General features: G+C 42.3%; 1 protein-coding gene across 12 annotated transcripts in view; it reads left to right on the top strand.

Annotated features, from left to right (window-relative positions):
- Positions 1–17,864, top strand: part of LOC101467845 (nuclear factor 1 X-type) — a 110,592-nt gene that overhangs the window by 20,757 nt on the left and 71,971 nt on the right. For 10 of the 12 annotated variants that reach the window (XM_076885028.1, XM_076885031.1, XM_076885030.1 and 7 more), the window contains one exon: positions 13,422–13,953. In XM_076885028.1, coding sequence (XP_076741143.1) covers positions 13,422–13,953 — 532 coding nt within the window. Of the gene's footprint in view, positions 1–8,158; positions 8,544–11,835; positions 12,573–13,421; positions 13,954–17,864 lie in introns of those variants that run through there. The other 2 variants (XM_076885026.1, XM_076885029.1) reach the window with 2 other exon arrangements.

The following is a 17,864-nucleotide window of genomic DNA, read 5'->3' as shown; positions in this document are numbered from 1 at the left end:
GGGAAAAACATACAGCACTATCAAACTTCCCGGCAGGTTTTTTCCCTCCTCACTTTGGGGTTACGAGCGCGCCCGCTCTTCATATTTATTTTTATATTCAGATGTTATGGATTGCTCCGGGAAAAGGCTGTCCCTTTTCCCAGCAGAGGAATTAATACTGTTTGAATGTTCTTCCTGCAGTCGAAAAAGAAGGAATTTTTGCAATGGAGTTTAAAAAGGTTTATTAGTTAAATCCTGACCGGTGCTAAATAAACAGGCTAGGGATGATTAAAATGAACCCTTGTTTGTTTACTCTCTAATTTCTGGCCTGTGTGCATGTGTGCACCTGTCTCCTGTCTTTTAAGTGGTGCAGTTAAGATTGTAAACTATCCAAAAAAACAGAAAATGTTTTTTTTTCCTTTTTTGTCGGGTGAAATTTTTTTTTTTTTTAAGGAATTGTAAATACGTGTGCGTTTAGAAGGAGTTTTGCAACTTTACTTCATGAGTTTGTTACCTGAAAAGTATCCAAGCATTAAAAGGTACATAAAGAGCCTGCGCAGGTTCCTCCTATAACACAGCCGAGCGGAGATTGATGATGTTGGCCAATGTGTGTTCAAGCTGCTTTTCATGCAGGTGATAAAATCCCGCTGGAGACGAAGGCAGGGCCGCTCGGTGTCTCTGGGTTCATTCACTGCACTCTCTGAGACGGGCTCAAGCAACACCAAAACTCACATGTGTTTTCATTTGAAAGACGCTCTCACTTTCATACACCTCATTTCTTTATACCTTTTTCTTTTTCTGCCCCCCCTTTTTTTAATAGATGTGTTTGCCTATCTTTGTTTTTCTCTATCATTCCTCATCAACTCCCCCAGCTCTCTTTTTTGCTCGCATTACATCTGTTACCTCAACCATTTCTTGTGTATTTTACCTCATTCTTTCCAGCCCCCTCTCCTTTCTTTCATTCCCTCAGGAGGAGCCATAGTCTTATCTGGGATATGTTGGATTTGGTGAGCTTAAAAGCCACTTTACTAACTCCCTGTCTGCCTCTCCTGAGAACAGCACGAGCTATCTTAAACAGTTTCACCATTCACCAGGCTTTGTCCATTGGAATGCTGCTCAATGGGCAACTTTTTACTCCCTATTGGCTTTTTATGCTAATCCTTTACCTGGCTTTCCATCTTCTGGACCTCCTTCCCTTCTCTGTTTCTCGTTCTGCCTCTTTTCTGTTCCTCCGCTGTCTAAAATACTTGATATACACATATTGGGTTTCTTTGGTGATGTGAAGGAATGCTAATGCATCATAACCATATTATAGTACTTAGAGTAGGCAAACGGTGCCAAGTGCTATCTGGAGAATCAAATCTCTGCACAAGAGCCTTTTCTCTGCTTCAGAGTGAAAAACGGTGTTCACATTTTGATTTTCCTCTCTGGAAATACATAAAGCCGAAAGCCCGTCTAAAATTTGCTGAAACAATGGTGTTGTTGTATTCAATAATGCAATTTCTCCAGGAATGGGAAAGCTAGCCTAAATAAAGATGAGGCCAAATCCTATTTTGCATCTGATCCAGGGCATACTGTGCTTTCTTCTCTGTGTATGCGAATAAATGTTTGGACGTTTTGCATATACTGTTACGACAATCTGGTCACAGGGACTTTTAAAAGCATTTGAATACCGTAACTGAAATTTAGTAAACAAAATATTTATTTGAATGCTTGAAGAGTGTAACCAAATTATAAGTGCAAATCCAGAAGCAATCCTAACAGGATATGATCAGACCCCGGGCAGGCCCTCTCTGGCGTATGGCAGGCAAACTGGAGTGAGGGATTTGCTCGTTTTATTATTAGGGCCGGCTTGTGTTGTTGATGGAGCGGCTCCATCCATGTTGACTCACAGAAAGACAGCGGTGATGGCTACACTGAGCAGGGGTGTCAGGCTTGGCTGATGACTCCAACTCCCCAAACAGCACTGCAAAGGCAAACCCTTCTTTGTGTGCGCGTGTGCGTATGTATTTGAGTTAGTGGTGTGTTTCTGTGTGCGCGCGCATGTGTGTGTGTGTCTGTGGAGGCCATACTGCAGTTGTGTGTGTATCTTTCTGCGTGTGTGTCTTTCAGTCCTGACAGCCAAGAAGCTTCAGCAGCATCTGACGTGGCAGCTCTTGCTGCTTTCAGTCCAGCTCTTTCCTTCTGGCTCACTTTTCTGTGATACTATCTTTTCATACAATCACATGTTTATAAATGGAGACTGCCTGTTGTTTTATACCGGACCGGTTTTGCTGAAGGTTTATCAAGTCTCTGCAAAACTGTAAATTTCGCTTAAAATAATATTGCAGGAATACTTTTTTTTTGTAGTGACGAATATTTTTTTTGTTTTTAGAACAATAAAACTGAGCAGGATACTCGAATTAAAACACACACGCACACACACACACGGACATATCTGGCAAGATCCAGTTTAAGGACTGCAAGGGCACATTTGGTTACATGTAAACAGTACTCCACTTACATGTTATACCAACTCTCAACACAATAGGGGGATTTTCTAGCTAAGGGCAATTGCAAAATACCACCTATAAATCAACCAGATGCAAGCTATTATGTAGTTATTTCCATATACTGCAGCGTAAAAGGATATACTGTTCTTTTGTTTTAAATTGTACTTTCATAATTGCACTTATACTCTATAAATTAGAGTGGAGAAAATGGCATTTTTAGTAATAACTGCAACAATCAAATACATATGCATCGTCAGTATATGTGAAACTCTTAACTTAATTTAAAGTTTGGATCAGTATCCAGGTTTTTTTTTCCCTTCCTCATTTTTTCCTCCCAGGCTGTGAGGTGCCTTTTTATCGAGGTGGGTTCCCGCCACTTTATGTCCCCTCTGAGGACATGTACTTATGGCTGTCTGCCTGTGGTGCTGTGGTGCTCCTGAGGTCTGAGCGAGGTGGTAGTTTAGGCTGGGGAAGTCAATAAGCGTGGTCACAGAGGAGATAACTGCACACACACTCTCCCAGAGGCGCCCGTCTGCATGGTGTGTCTGTCTGTCCTCCCCCTGGCTTTTATGGAAGATTCATCTTTAAAAAAGAAAAGCATTGGTTTGAGAGGATTTAACTTTCACAATGATTTGTGTGTGTGTGGTTGAGGGCTCTTTGTTTCTCACTTCACATGTGTTTGTGTTCTCAGTTTCCTCTGGCCTGGCATGGTGGCTGCCCCTATAGGCAGTGCCGTGCAAAATGGGCAAAGCGACCTTTAACCCTTAAACTGCTGGCTTAGAGATATGCATAACTTGCTATCAAGAGCCAAACCCCATCAAGCATTGCAGAGATTAAGACCCAGCTCTCAGGAGGCCATATGGAACAGACACCTTTAGCCCTAATGGGATCAGAGTCACATAGGAAGCCACTTGGAGCAGCAACTGACTCTTAACCCCTAACACCAACTTAGTGCAGACGAGCAAGAGTGCGCGGGCAAAGGCCCAGCTCATATCATGCCACAGGGAGCGGGCACCGTTTAACCCTCACAGTGCCAACCTATCAAGGGCGAAACTCCAACTTATATGATAAGCAGAATTAAATCTGCAAGCTTCGGAGTTCCTGATAGGGAGCTGATGTGGAACTTGGATTGTAACGCCAGGGGGTCAGTGCTCCAGACATTTTTAGTGTTCTAGCTGTACATGTGGTCACCGGGCTGTTGTTTGTTAGGGGTATTTCCTCCATAAAAGCCCTTTTCATCCAGTTAATTTCAATCTGCAGTGCTTTTATGTCCTTGTAAAACATCGGCTTCCCGAAAACAAAAGCTAAAAGTGTGTTTTTACATTTAGAAACTCGATTATGAATTATAAAAAATTGTTTTCAGACTATTTGACTCTTAACCAACTAAAATGAAGCCACAAAAAGCAGACGGACTGCCAGTCTAGTGACAAAATGCTGTAGCAATTTCATTTTATTCTTAGTAAATAAGCATATTAGGAATCAGTGCTGTTTCACCGACATTTTGAAAGTCTATTTTGCTACACTTGTAATCTCTGAAAGCATTGTATTTTTAAAAAAAGAAGAACGCTAATTTTAAAACATGTAATTATGTCAAATCTAATTTCTCTCATGCAGTTTTTCCCCTTTTGTGAAAAGAGAGTGTTAATAGATTGAACAAAGACTCAGGGAAAAATCAAGGAAGCAATCAGTCACACAAAACAGGTAATAAATTCACAGGAAATATACGGACAATCGTGCCAAACAGTTTCTTTCAAACAATCTACTTAGCGATAAATGCTGACAGATGATATAATGGTTATAAAAACTGGAAGAGATCAAGAAAAACAGGGATTTCTGGAAGAGACTCTTTCCCTTTAAGAAATATAAACAGGGTATGTGTTATAGCATGAGTGGCTGTATGAGAGCGAGAGAGAGAGAAAGAGGGTAAAGCTAGTTTCTGCACTTGCCTGTCTGAAACCGGGCGAGGAATGAGTGCACAAGTTTGAATCTGGGTGAGTCAAGCTGCGCGAGGGAGAGGCAGCGAGAAAAAGGAGTTCCACGGTGAAAGGAGGGAGAGAGATGCTCGAAGATGGATAGCAGCTGAAAGAAAGGGGGAGCTCAGGCAAATTGGTCGGAGTGAGAGTGTGAGTGAAGCAGCAAAAAGCAGAGGGAGGGATAGTTGAAGTGCAACAACAAGATGAAGTGCAGGAAAGGGAAAGTGTTAGCAAGAGAGGGATTGCAGAGTAAGAGGTGAAAGGAATAAATGAAGGAATGGAGGAGTAGGTGATGGTGGGGGGCACGGAATGAATGTGCGTGTTGGGCTAGTGGTGAATCATTTGCATAAAGGGTGAGGGCACTCTGCCCAGCTTTGGGGAGAGGTTGGCATCTCGCCTTGCCGACTGGCAGAACGAGGACCAGGGAGGAATAAAAGAATGAGGGGGAGTGAAAGAGTGAGAGAGAAAGTCTCTCAATAGTGCATCTCTTGTGCGAGGAGTAGCAGGCCTTGGCTACTGCTGGAGCAGGGCATGGCGGGGAGGGGATATCTGGTTTCATTATCTGCTCGATTCCTGCTGTATTTGCTAATCATGAGGTTCAAAGCCCTTGCTGCAGCTGTAGGCAGGGCACGGTAGCCAGTCTGTGCCGCTGGCATGTGCCGACTGGAACGCTGTAGGTGTGTGCAGCATGCACTTCAGTTTGGAGTGAGACAGAAAGTGTGAGACAGACGTTATGGCTTCCCTTTACTGAGGCAGAAAGCTGCCACACTCTGTCATCCCCCCTCAATCTCTCTCTCTGTGTTTCACACGCACGCACACTCTTAAGTGCCACACTGCCTACTTGACCTTATCAAGAATGGCTGCCCTTGTCGAGGGGAATTGCTGTATTCAGTTCTATTGCAATGTCCTGTCGGAAAATGCCACCTCCAGCAGTATCTGTTCGTTCGCTTGTGCATTTGGTGACGCTACAGAACCACACATACGGTAGTAATCTATACTGTATGTATTCATTTAGGAATTGCCTGCGAGTAATCCTATACCATACCGTCTAGCTGCAGCTACATGTCGGAGTGGTTTATTAAATCGTTGTTTGCAAAATGCAGTGCAGATCCTCCTAATTTAGTTTGAGCGCTCCCATCGCGCTGTAATATCTAAACATTCTTTCTAATTGACGGCACTGATATCAGGATTAGCATCCAGTTTTGGATCAGAGGGGCAAAAGTCTAACGTTTCACGCAGCCTTCTTTAAAGTGCCCACAAAACATTTAGCGTTTGCCACATCTAAAGAGAAAAATTCAGATATATTTAACAAGCTGTGTTCTCCGACTCCAAATTTAATTCTGTTCTCCAAACATTTTCAGGACATAAATTGGGAGTATGACTCACTTGTGAGGTTAAAGCCCTGTTTACAATTAACTGTGTAAGGTGAAATTTATGCAAATGGACCAGAGTCATAGAAAAACCACATAAACCTCAGGAAAATCCTGGCTGAACAAATTTTGGATACTTAAAAAGAAACACAAAGAGCCCTTGAGCTTATCTTTGATGTGCTTACATTTGAGGCTGAAACAGTCTGCAAGACAAACGCGTCATACAAACGAGAAAACATATTTGAGTATAAAATTACCCAGGTCTGCAGTTGTGTCAGAAGCCCCGGCTTGCTATCAGTCCTTGTGTCTCTGGAGCTGTTTAAAGCTCGCTTGCTCTGTCTTTCTCTCTCAGCCTCATGCCACAAATGGCTTCCAGACTTTCACACATAGTAATGCTTCAGTGTGTAAACAGGCGTAATTACACACAATGCGCAGACACACTTTTAACATCAATCTGTGCCGTTGGGAGGAAGAGAGCAGAAAAAGAGGAAGTTTTTCCTTTTTTTAATTCTTCCAAGGATTGAAATGGATGAAAAGGTTTTGAGGACAAAAGCGAATGAGTGGCAGGGATGAGACATTAAGGAGGACATTTCAAGAGAAATGCTGTGTGTCTGTGTCTGAATGTGATGGAACAAAAAAGGAAATAAATTTTGTTAGCGTTCCCAAGGAAATCGCATTTCATATGAACTTCTCGATGTTCCTTTTTTAATATCTCCGAGAACAGTGAGGTCACTAAATTTCCACCTTCTAATGGCGAGATGATACATCCAATCAGGCGTCCTCTCTATGCACCCGATTTTCCCATGTTTCTTATATGAAGGAAACATGAAAATTTCTCTTACCGAAACTTTTTTCTCTCTGCTGTTTCCATTTTCTTTTGTGTACAAATTTTAAAAAGGCATTATACACATATGGCATAAAATAGTTAGAACTCCATGTTTCACCAAGTCTCTGAAAAATATTTGATTCCTATAAAAAGCAAAAACAACTGAAGAAACTTTAACCGAAAATGGTTTTTTTTGAAGACACACACACACACTTGCACATGCATGCATGCACACACACACACAAAAACACACACACACACACACAAAATGATTCAGATCTCTCACAGTGCTTCCTTTATATCACCATAGTCTTTTTCAATATGTGATTTTACACAACAGATGTCAAAGTTGAATTACAGTTGTGACATGTCCTGACGTGCTGAAAATTTCACGAGCTTTCTCTCCGTCTTTCTCTCCTTTTCTCTCTCTCTCTCTCTGTGTGTGTGTGTGTGTGTGTGTGTGTGTGTGTGTGTGTGTGTGTAGCCTGATTTTACAGGATCATCTAGATATAAAATAACAGAAAACCTGTGAAAGAAATATAACTTCAACAGACAAATCTGGCGTTCAGCAATATGGTTGCATAATCTTAAAACATTATTTTAAGTTTAGGTTCAATTTATATTATAGTAAATATATTGTAAAATAAAATAAAAACAACATTTGGAGCAGTGGTACATTTAGGTGTAGCTATAAAATATAATACACATTCATGATGCCCCTTTTTAACTGATTATTGCTAAAAAAAACACTTTTTAAAATAACTTATTAAAGAAAAAATTATGTCTCCCTTGAAAAAGTTTTAAAAAGTCTTTGGTATTACTTAGTTTCAAATGTATAATAAATTGACAGCATTTAATCTATTTTGGCAATTACAAGTAAGGTTAAAAAAATAACTTGTTATAGAAAGCTCAGATTTTAAAATTTGAATAATCTCTAAAAATGTAAATTATTTAGGTCATGAAGAAAATATGAGCAAATGACATTTATTACATGAATTTTGTTTTAAGTTTTTCTTTTAAATTTCTGCATGACTTTGAATCACACAATTTAAAAGAAGAAAATAAATAAAACACCCTTTTTTGCTATTAACCTGAAATATTTCACCTGCAAAACACTGACATCAAATGTAAGAATGTAATGTCTGCTTTCTTACTGTTACCTCAGCGTGCAGGATGTGGCATAAAGCAGGCCTAAGTGTCGAGAAATTTCCTCCCACGTGTCCTGAGTTTATTTTTGCTCCTTTGATATTTATTTGCACACTTAGACTGATACCGCAAATTCATCTCAGGTAAACACGACAATGTGGGAAACAGGCCAAAGTTATGCTTGTTAAAATTAATTGCATCGTAAACACTGAGGCGGGTAGAAACTATTGCTCCTTTCTAAAATCGATCGATATTTCTTATAGCTAAATTGAGGCTCTTTATAAATATGTAATGAAAAAATAAGAAGCAAGCCGCATAAACGCTTTAGAGCAGCTGTGATTGATTTTACTCTGATTAACATGTGTTTTCACAGAGGTCACACTTTATAGCCTAATGCTAAGCCTATGTTAGCAGCAGGAATTGAACTAGCATACATTTTTATTAGTTTATCATTAGTTTGACCCCCTTTGTAGTGGGTAGGCCTCTCAACAGAGACAGCCTCAGAGCTCTTTTTTTGGCGTGAGAAAGAGGGACGTTTGATTTGAACAGGTTTCGTATTTAGAGCAGTCGACTTCAAGGCCTGCAATTTATTTTTACAGAGCAACATAAAAAGTCTAATTCAGAAACAGACCGACGGATGCTGGGAACGACGGTCGTGGAGGTTAACGGGCGCTATCAGCCAAGAACCAAACGCTAAACATTTTTTGCCTTTCTTTTTCTGAAGATGGTGAAAATGGTGGGCTTCGTTGTTTCAGAGGTGAGAGTATTAATTTTCATAGTGTTTTGGGAAATGTAGGAAGACGAGGTGCAGGCCCTTTTCTGATGGAGGATAGGCCACACAGAGGGGTTTTTCTCATTTAAAGGATTTAATGTTGACTCGAATTTAATGCTATTTTAATTCAATTTTTGGCCTCATTTCGTAGCCCCTGCTATTTAAACAGTTAAAGTAATCCCCGAGCCAGCCTTACGTGACAAACTGGTTTAATGAGTAAACTCAAACGGAGCGCTCTTGTTAATTTTCTCCGAATTGTTGAACACGGTGATTTATTTATTTTTTTATAGGTTTGTTGGTGCTTGAAGCCTCAATAAAACCTGAGTTTGGATTTCATTTCTCTGCTGCTCTCTGCGTTTGTAACGTGTCAGGGCTGGAGCGGAGTGGAGTGAGTGGAGATTGGCTCGCCCGGACTGACCGAACAAAGGTCGTCATTTTCTGAAAGACAGAGCATGGCATGCAGAGATAAGAGGAGCGCTCTCTTACATTATTGCAGCGCAGATACCTACAGGCTCAGGCCTGGAAAAACTGCCACTGTTTCTTCTGCCGTGAAGAATTGTGGGCAAACAGGAGAAATCTTCCTTAATGAGCTGAAGGAGCTGCGGGTTTGAAAATGTCAAAAAAAGGACACATTAAACAGCGGGGTGCCACACAGACTGATTTCTTAGCCAAAATAATAAAAGATTTTTTTTCTTTAACTGCAATTTGTGAACAAACCTCAATGGCTGTGCATAATTTTGCATTTGGTCCAGTTTATGATCATAAGAAGGAGGCCCTGTAGCAGATTTAACTAAGTGATTTTAAAAGGGTTTTTTTGTTTCTTTTAGAGTGATTATAGGGGGGGGGGGGCTGGTAGGGGTATTGTTTTTTTGCATAGTATCTGCAGTTTATTTGCTTAATGTTACAGATAAAATTTTATCTCGTAATAGGATACCTTCAGTTTTTCATCCTGTTTTTGCGGTATGAAGATTTAACAGGAGTTATGTTGTTCAAAAAATGTCTCAGGGCTCATCCGCTAAAGAAAACACGTCGCTTCGGACAATGGATTGGTTTTCATTTCCCTGATATGAATCTTGGTTATCATTTCGCTTGTCAGTAATGTGATGATATTGAGGAAGTAACTGCAGTGCTTGGCACATAGCTCTCCTGTTCTTTGTCTGTGGCCCATTCATTAAAAAAGTCTAGATCCCTTCAGTCTTTTCAAATAAGTGGCAAACACACCTCCGTTATTATTCTTCAAAAACAAAAACAAACACACACATCCTATTTAATTCCATCTCCTCATGTTCCATTTGCCTGTTTTTTTTTTTTCTTTCTCTTGCCTCCACCATCTTCTCTCATTCCCACATTATTCACGTGTTCAGCGTGGCTGTGTGAGGCAGGCGTATGCTAGCACGAACAATCGGCACCCGGCCCGGCTCAGCCTGGTCCAGATGGGGTCTGTACCCCCCTTCCTCCCCCAACAGTAGCAGCCAGTCAGCCAGCCAGCCAGGCAACCAACTAGCCAGCTAGCTACCCACCTGGGTAGCCAACCAGTCATTCACCCAGCCCGTCATGCGGCCTTTCAGCCAACCTGGCAGCCAGCTTGTCAGCCATTCAGTGGACCAGCCAGTCATCCAGGCTGCAGCTCCTCTGTCAGACGCTGACAGAGGGAGCAGGCCAGGCTAAATCTGATGGTCCTGGGAGCCAACCAGAGGACTCTGGCCTTTGTAGGGCGTTCACACAGACAGCCTGTCCCGTTGCACAGCAGGGGGCTTCAACTCACAATCAAATGAACGGACCCTCAACTTTGCCACATGACAAGTTAGCTTTTTATGGCTGCCCACTGTCAAGATTCCAGTTTTGACAATGTCTCTGTAATTCCTGTGAGCCTTGTGGACTAATTCATGTAATTTGGACTGCGTAAATGGGTAAATGTGTTCCTTTTTTGTAAATTGGGAGAATGACATTTAAATGCACTTCTAGGGAGTGGAGCAGCCCTTACGTATTTCACATCAAATCATCACAGAGATATTATTTTTCTGACAAATGCATCCGATTATGTTGAATCGGCCCTCGGTGGGAGCCTTTGTGTCAGATATTTCTCGCCTGGTGCTCTGGGCACAGCTTGTACCTCTGAGGTCGTGTGAGTCAGCCAATGAGGATGAGACAACTTGCTGTCCAGAGCAGCTACGCAGGCCCATGCTCCCTCACTTTCTGCTGCTGTTAAGTCCCAATTATGTGTCATTGTGGGATTCATAATGCAGCACGATGAAAATATGGGCAATTAACTGGCTGCAGAATGAAAATATTATTGTCCTTACTATTATAAAGACCAGCATATCTAAAGCTGAATGCATTCGACTCAACTTTGCAATTACAGGAAGCTGTGTAGTCTGTTTTTGATAGTTTTATAAGGCTTAAGCTATATAGGCTACTTGCATAAACCCATCCACCACAGCATTTTGAGGCATCATTGTCAATCAGATCCAGCTTCTCACCCACAAACAAGACAACTCTCCAATTTGATAACAGAAACTTTTAATGTGTTTCTGTTTCTATGGTGCTGGAGCTATTAAAGTGGAGTAACAGGAAAAGGAAAAAAAGGAGGCGAAGGGGCCAGTTTGGATGTAAGACTGCATTTTGAAACAGGAGAGCATGTTTTTGGATGGTATTTTTTGTTTTGGGGGGTGGAGGGGGGTCTTTTTCTCCCCCCTCCTCTCTTTGTTTGTGTGGTAAATCCAGGAGCAGCTGCTGGTCTCAGGGTCTAGTGGGATTTTGGGTCTGTGTTTTCTCATGCCATCCCATGCCAAGGTGGTGTAACGCGAGCAGAGAGAGAGAGAAAGAGAGAGAGAGCGGGAGAGGGGTGTTTCAGGAGTGGGGGGTGCAGTTAGAGAGTGAGCTGGTTTGTTGGGATGGCTGTGACCATGTTGGTGACGAAGGTGGTGAGGGAGGGAGAAGTGTGGGGGGGGGAGCTTTAGGAGGCGGGTGCTGTCTGGATGCATGTAAAATTAATATCCTCTGGACTTTGCCTTTGCACTAGATTGGAACTTGTCTGTTTGGCTAATGACGTGCCTTCTGCCTGCACCACACACAATCCACCCCCTCCCGCCCTCTCTCCACTACCAGCCACCAACCATCCACACCCCCACCTCTTTGCTTCTCCCTCTGCCATCTCTCTCTTCCCTCCTTTTCAGTGCTTTGAGCGTGCGTATTGGCTGGGCTGTTTGAGACTCGATGCCAAATAGGTGGGCCCTCTGCGTGTTGGCACAGACTCAGTCAATGGTTAGAGACGGAAAGTGGAGAGGAAGAGAGAAAGAGAGAGACAGAGTTGGAGAGAAAGAGGGGGAAAAAAGAAGCTGCACTCGGGTTTGCCAGCGGTCGTGCACAGTCTTCCAACATTGATTCGGTCCTCTTGTTTTTGTTTTTTTTTCCCTTCTTCTCCTCTGTCCGCACCCCCCTTGTCCAGCTCTCTCTCTCCCTCTGCGTGAGTCTTATGCAGATCAGAATTGAACCAATAGCACGCGCTGCTTTGCCAGCCATTTTTTTTTAATTTTTGTTTTTCATCAAGATATTTTCTCTGCATGTTTTTGCAAACAAAGAAAGAAGCTTGTTTTAATTTTTGACAATTTTATTATTTTGCTGCACTATCTGTTTTATTTTATTTGTGCACACCCAGCTCCTTTTTTTCATCCTTTTAGACACAGAGATTGCTAAACTTTCTACACTCCTTCTGCTCTGCTCTTGCACAGCACCTCTCCTGCAGCTCTTGCTACAGTACCTCCTGTGTTCTTGTGCTGGTATTACACTGCACCCCCTGGCCTGTCTCCTCTTTCTCAGCTTTTTTGCCCCCTGCTGCTTTTATTGGACAGTTTATCAGCTTCTTTTTTTTGCTTCTTTTTTTTCCCCTCACTCTTTTGTTTTCAGCATTACTTCAGCGCCTTTTTTGACTCTACAATCCAGTTATTGTACTGGCTCTGCATTTTAAGTTTCTTTGCAATCGACGGGGTGAATTTATGATGAGAGAGCAAAATGGTAACTACCATGTAATTCTTGTTTTATTCACAAATATTTTTTGATCGTTACTGTTAAGCACTTTTGAGTGCAGGCGCAGTTGTATTATTTATGGACAAATATTTTATGTTGTGGCTTTTCAGCGAGACGGCTTTAATTTTATTAATCAGAATTTGGCATGTGCGTTCTTCTTGATTATGTTAGTGTTTTAAGCATTGTATAATACGCGTGGTCAGTTTGGATTATGTTTTAGAAATGTTGTGTTTTTACTTGACTTTTTGATACTTACTATACTGCTTTTGAGAATAATACTGTTTATGTTTAGTAATGGATTAGGATGGCACTATTTTTTATTTATAACTAGCACATTTGTTTATATTTAACCAGACAAACAACATTTACACAAATATCTCATGGAGACAAGTCTCATATTTTTTCTGTCTCATCTCTTACCTCAGTCATTCAGTGATGTGTTGTTCAGTGGTTTGTGAAGTGTGTCCTTCGGTGCGATGTGTCTGTATTAGAGAGCGCAAGGTATCTTTCCGTCTCCCCCTCTCTCTCTCTCTCTCTCTCTCTCTCTCTCTCTCTCTCTCTCTCTCTCTCTCTCTCTCTCTCTCATTCTCTCTCTCTCTCTCCCTCTCTCTCTGCGCCTCTCATTCTCTCCCTCCACTCACACGGAGCAGGCGCCGCTCCTCCATGCTGCGCGCCGGTGCTAACTGCCTCTCCTCTCTCTTCCCCTCCTCACCCCCTCTCCCTCTCTCCCCATCCTTCTCTCCCCCATTCTCCCCCTCTCTTTCCAATGCCTCCTCCTGCTTCCCCCCCTCCTCCCTCTCCTCATCCACCCTCCCCCCATCTTCCTCCCTCATCCAGGATGAATTCCACCCCTTCATCGAGGCCCTTCTGCCCCATGTCCGCGCCTTCGCCTACACCTGGTTCAACCTGCAGGCCCGCAAGCGTAAATACTTCAAAAAGCACGAGAAGCGCATGTCCAAGGAGGAAGAGCGTGCAGTGAAGGATGAACTGCTGGGAGAGAAGCCAGAGATCAAGCAGAAGTGGGCTTCACGCCTGTTGGCCAAGCTCCGCAAGGACATCCGGCCTGAGTTCCGTGAGGACTTTGTGCTCACCATCACGGGCAAAAAGCCCCCCTGCTGCGTGCTGTCCAACCCCGACCAGAAGGGCAAAATACGTCGCATCGACTGCCTGCGCCAGGCTGACAAGGTGTGGCGGCTGGACCTGGTGATGGTCATCCTGTTTAAGGGCAGCCCCTTGGAGAGCACGGACGGAGAACGACTGGTCAAGTCACCGCAGTGCACCAACCCTGGCCTGTGCGTCCAGCCACACCACATCGGAGTGTCCGTCAAGGAGCTGGACCTCTACCTGGCCTACTTCGTCCACACGCCAGGTATGTGAGAAACTGGACATCAGACACTAATTGAGAGGGATGCCAGCACGTAAACACTCACCACATGTAATCATGTCGGTGTGCTTTTAGGATCGCACTAACATTTTAACAATTTGAAACACAACACACTATAATTTGCAATATAGTAAAATATAGAAAATGACAAAAAACATAAAAAGAATAACGTAAAAGTAAAAATATTCAGAGACATAATAAAACCCTTTTTACTACTACGGAGGGAACGTTAAAGTAATAACTAAGCAGTTAAAAGGTAAGAAAAAAATAATAAAGTAAAGATTTATCTCTCAGATTAACAAAGTGAAAGTCCCTGCTTGCTTTTGTTCCCACAGAAAACAGCGGGTACGTTTTTGTTCTTTTAATATTTTTCTTTTCTTCATCTGTTTCTTGGGGTTTGTTTACATGACAACGTAGTATCAACAGTAATAAAAAAGAATTTGTTAGTGTGTGTCAGGGGCATACGTCCAGCGTGCTCTGGCAAGTAAGCGTTCATTATTCTGAGCGAGGCATTTGCGGCTTCATATGAGCATGTATTTTGTGTGTGTGTGTGTTTTGTTTTTTTCCTAGGAAAGAATTTGCATGCTTGTGTGTGTCTGTGTGTGTTTGAGTGACTGTTTTTTTATGAGATGAAATTTCTGTGTTTTTTGCGCAATGAATTTTGCACAAAGAAGAGTCACTGTTTATAGTATTGTACACAGTCTGTCGAGGTATATCTGCCATGGTAAGGCCATTGTAGCCAGAAATCATCATTTGGCCGCAGCCCAGGTTGTGTGTGTGCTTGTGTATTTATGTGTGTGTGTATGTGTGTGAGAGAGAGAGAGAAAGCGAACAGAGCCGTGAGCCTCCTGCTCTCAGGCCGCAGGCTGCTGCCGCCTTCACCGTCTGCCTGAACGTTAGCACCACGTTGGACCTGGCTGCCAAACTCACACTCACACACAAAACGCCAATGCTCAAAGACAGCCAGTACTATTGCAGCCACCTTCACACCCATACACACACATACAAACACAGCTAAATAAAGATACACACACACTCTTTTTAAAAAAAAGGAAAAAAGAAAAGAAAAACAACTCTGTCATCTCTGCAGCGCACTTTCACACGTAAAGGCAAACACGGTTTTAGTCACGATTGCGTACACACACCCACACAGCACACACGTTCGGCCAAGGACTATCACAGATACAGTTTAATACAGCCAAACATTGTTGTATCGCAGCCACCATCATGGATACACACACTCACACCCGGCCAAACATCACTATAGCCTCCAGTGCGCATACTCCTCACACACACAGCCAAAACACTGGCTGTGTTGTAGTTTTCCCCCCCACATTGCAAAAAAAAAAAAAAAAACTGTCAGAGAAGCCACACACACGCAGACACACACACACATAATATATCTCACAGCCAAATCTTTCAAATACACACTGCTTAACCATTTGCTGGCTACATATACAAACACACACTCATGACCTAATATTATGTCAGCTGGAATTTTCTGGAAATTTCAAACAGTGACTCAACCCGCACATATATATACAGCATATCCCAATCACTGTCCAAATACACACACACACACACGCGCGCGCGCTCGTGTCTGCCGAGGCACAACTCTTACACTGGGCATTAACATTACTCTAGCCAAATGCTATCATAGGTGATCCTTAGGCTCTCTCTCTCTGAGACACACACACACACACACACACACACACACACACACACACACACACACACACACACACACACACACACACACACACACACACACACGCAAAATATCAATCCAGGCCAAATAACTCACAGCCTGAGCCAAACCCTGGCAGCAGTTCCAGCTTCACTTTGTTGGTCTCTCTGTGGCGGTAATAAACCATAGGTTGCGGACATATTAGAGCATACTGAGAGAATATCAACAGTGTTTGGGTTTTTGTTTTTGTAGATGTAATTGATTGTATTTTTTTTAAATTTATAATCAAATTTAATCACGAAAAAAATGTCTCTTATAAAGATTTATTGGTATACTGGTGCATTTCGGGTCAGTTCTGTTTTACGCAAATGAAAATGTCTCCCCTTGTAAATTTTGCAAAATTAGTTTAATCATAAAATGAAAACTAAATCAAATGGCACGCATATTTTAAGAGGTTATTTTTAATCTTTCAAATATTTTAAATTCATGGAGAAAGCAAAATGGCATGCTGGACAAAGGAATAAAGGAACACACCAATGAACAACAGAAAATATTTTATTCATGGTGTAATTCTGTGTATATTAGTTTAAGTAATTGAAGCTGCTTGGGTTTAAAACCAAGTGTGTAAAGGTTGCTACAGATGTTCTGATGTGTCCATACACACAAATGTAATTGAATTGCACTAAATTTCCTTTACCTGTACTGATGACGTCAGCCGTCCAATTTTCGGGTTCTTGGCATGTATTCATCACCGCAGCACTTAGTTTTACAACAGTATAGTAAAACACGTGACTACTTGGAGGCCCTTCCCAGTGCGCTGCCCATTCATAATGTCGGCTTACTGGATACTTTGTCTTATCTTATCTGACTAATACAATATATAATTATACAATAGTGTGCCTCAGCACTTTTATCTTATTCCAAAGAGCCGATTTTCACTTTAAGTCCTTGTTGGAGAGCTGCTTTGGGGTCTACACCAAGTGCAAACTTTCCGTGAGGTCAGCACACTTGTCTTTCCTTTGCTTTTAACTCACATTTAGGAAATGGGCATCAAGGCCTTCCGTTTCTCTGTTGCACTCATCTGTTACAGTGATGTGTGGTTGTGTGTTTTCCTTTTCCACTCACTTGCACAGTGAATGACAAGATGTGCTCATTGTTTGTTTTTGTTTGGTTTGTATTTTGTCGGTCTTTAGCATCTCTGTCTTCCTCGCTCCTCTTTGATCCCGTGCACACTTTTGTTTTGTCTCCTTAAACATCGCCTTCATTGTTGCTCTCACAGAGGTAAAGCCTCCGCTGATCTCTTTTGTTTATATTGTAGGAGACTCGGAGAGAGAGTGAGGGAGAGAGAGCACGTTGGGAAGCAGAAGAGGCTACAATAGTGATTGTTCTGTTTGGCAGCACCCGGGCCCCGTTGGTGTGGGAAGAAGAGAAAGACGTCTTGTGTTTTGTTTATGACAGAGTGGCAAAAGCTGCCACGGGGAATCTCTGGGCTTGCCGTCAGGCTTTCTCAGACTGTTCTGCAGCCAGCCAGCCTTTGAGATCCTCTCTGTTACAGAGCATAACACACCGCAGCCGTAACAGAACAAACCACGATGCCACAATACAAAACCTTCTCCGCCTGTTTTCAGGCACCTCAGATAAAGAGTAAAAAAAAAAAAGCAGACAGAGCAACATGTCTTTGAAACTGAATGACTTTGTAACTGAAATGCTGGCAGAGAAATAGATGAGAGGGAAAGAGGGGCTGTGGTGCAGTACAGTGAGTAGTGTATTTTTAGTGTTTATTAAGAGTGAGTGACTGGTATATTATAATGGAGATAGTGATCTCTTGGCCCGGAAGTGCCAAGGGTCTGCCAGAGCACCGAACACTGCCAGTGTCCAGTTGATAACCCATGAATGGAGCACTTTGGATAGGCTTACACGTACTTCACCGTACTAGCCTGGATGTAGTTCTCACTTCTGTTACTCTGACTACTGCATAGGTGGCTGCAGCTGTACACCATCTGAGGAGAAGTTATTGCTCCTCCTCACAGTATTCAGTGGACTATTTGATTTATAATCTTTGGGCTGTTTTAGATTAAACTCAGCACATTTCTGATTTATTCGAGGTCGGAAAAATAGAAGATTAAAAAAAACATTTGTCAGGTCCAAAGTTAGCTCTATGCACTTAGTCATAGCTTGGAAAGCATTTTTCCATCGTTTTATTATTTTT

Source organism: Maylandia zebra, linkage group LG6 (genome assembly GCF_041146795.1).
Source record: "Maylandia zebra isolate NMK-2024a linkage group LG6, Mzebra_GT3a, whole genome shotgun sequence".
Taxonomy (NCBI): domain Eukaryota; kingdom Metazoa; phylum Chordata; class Actinopteri; order Cichliformes; family Cichlidae; genus Maylandia; species Maylandia zebra.
The sequence above is the reverse complement of the archived record's forward strand: the minus strand, read 5'-3'. Positions and strand labels throughout refer to the sequence as shown.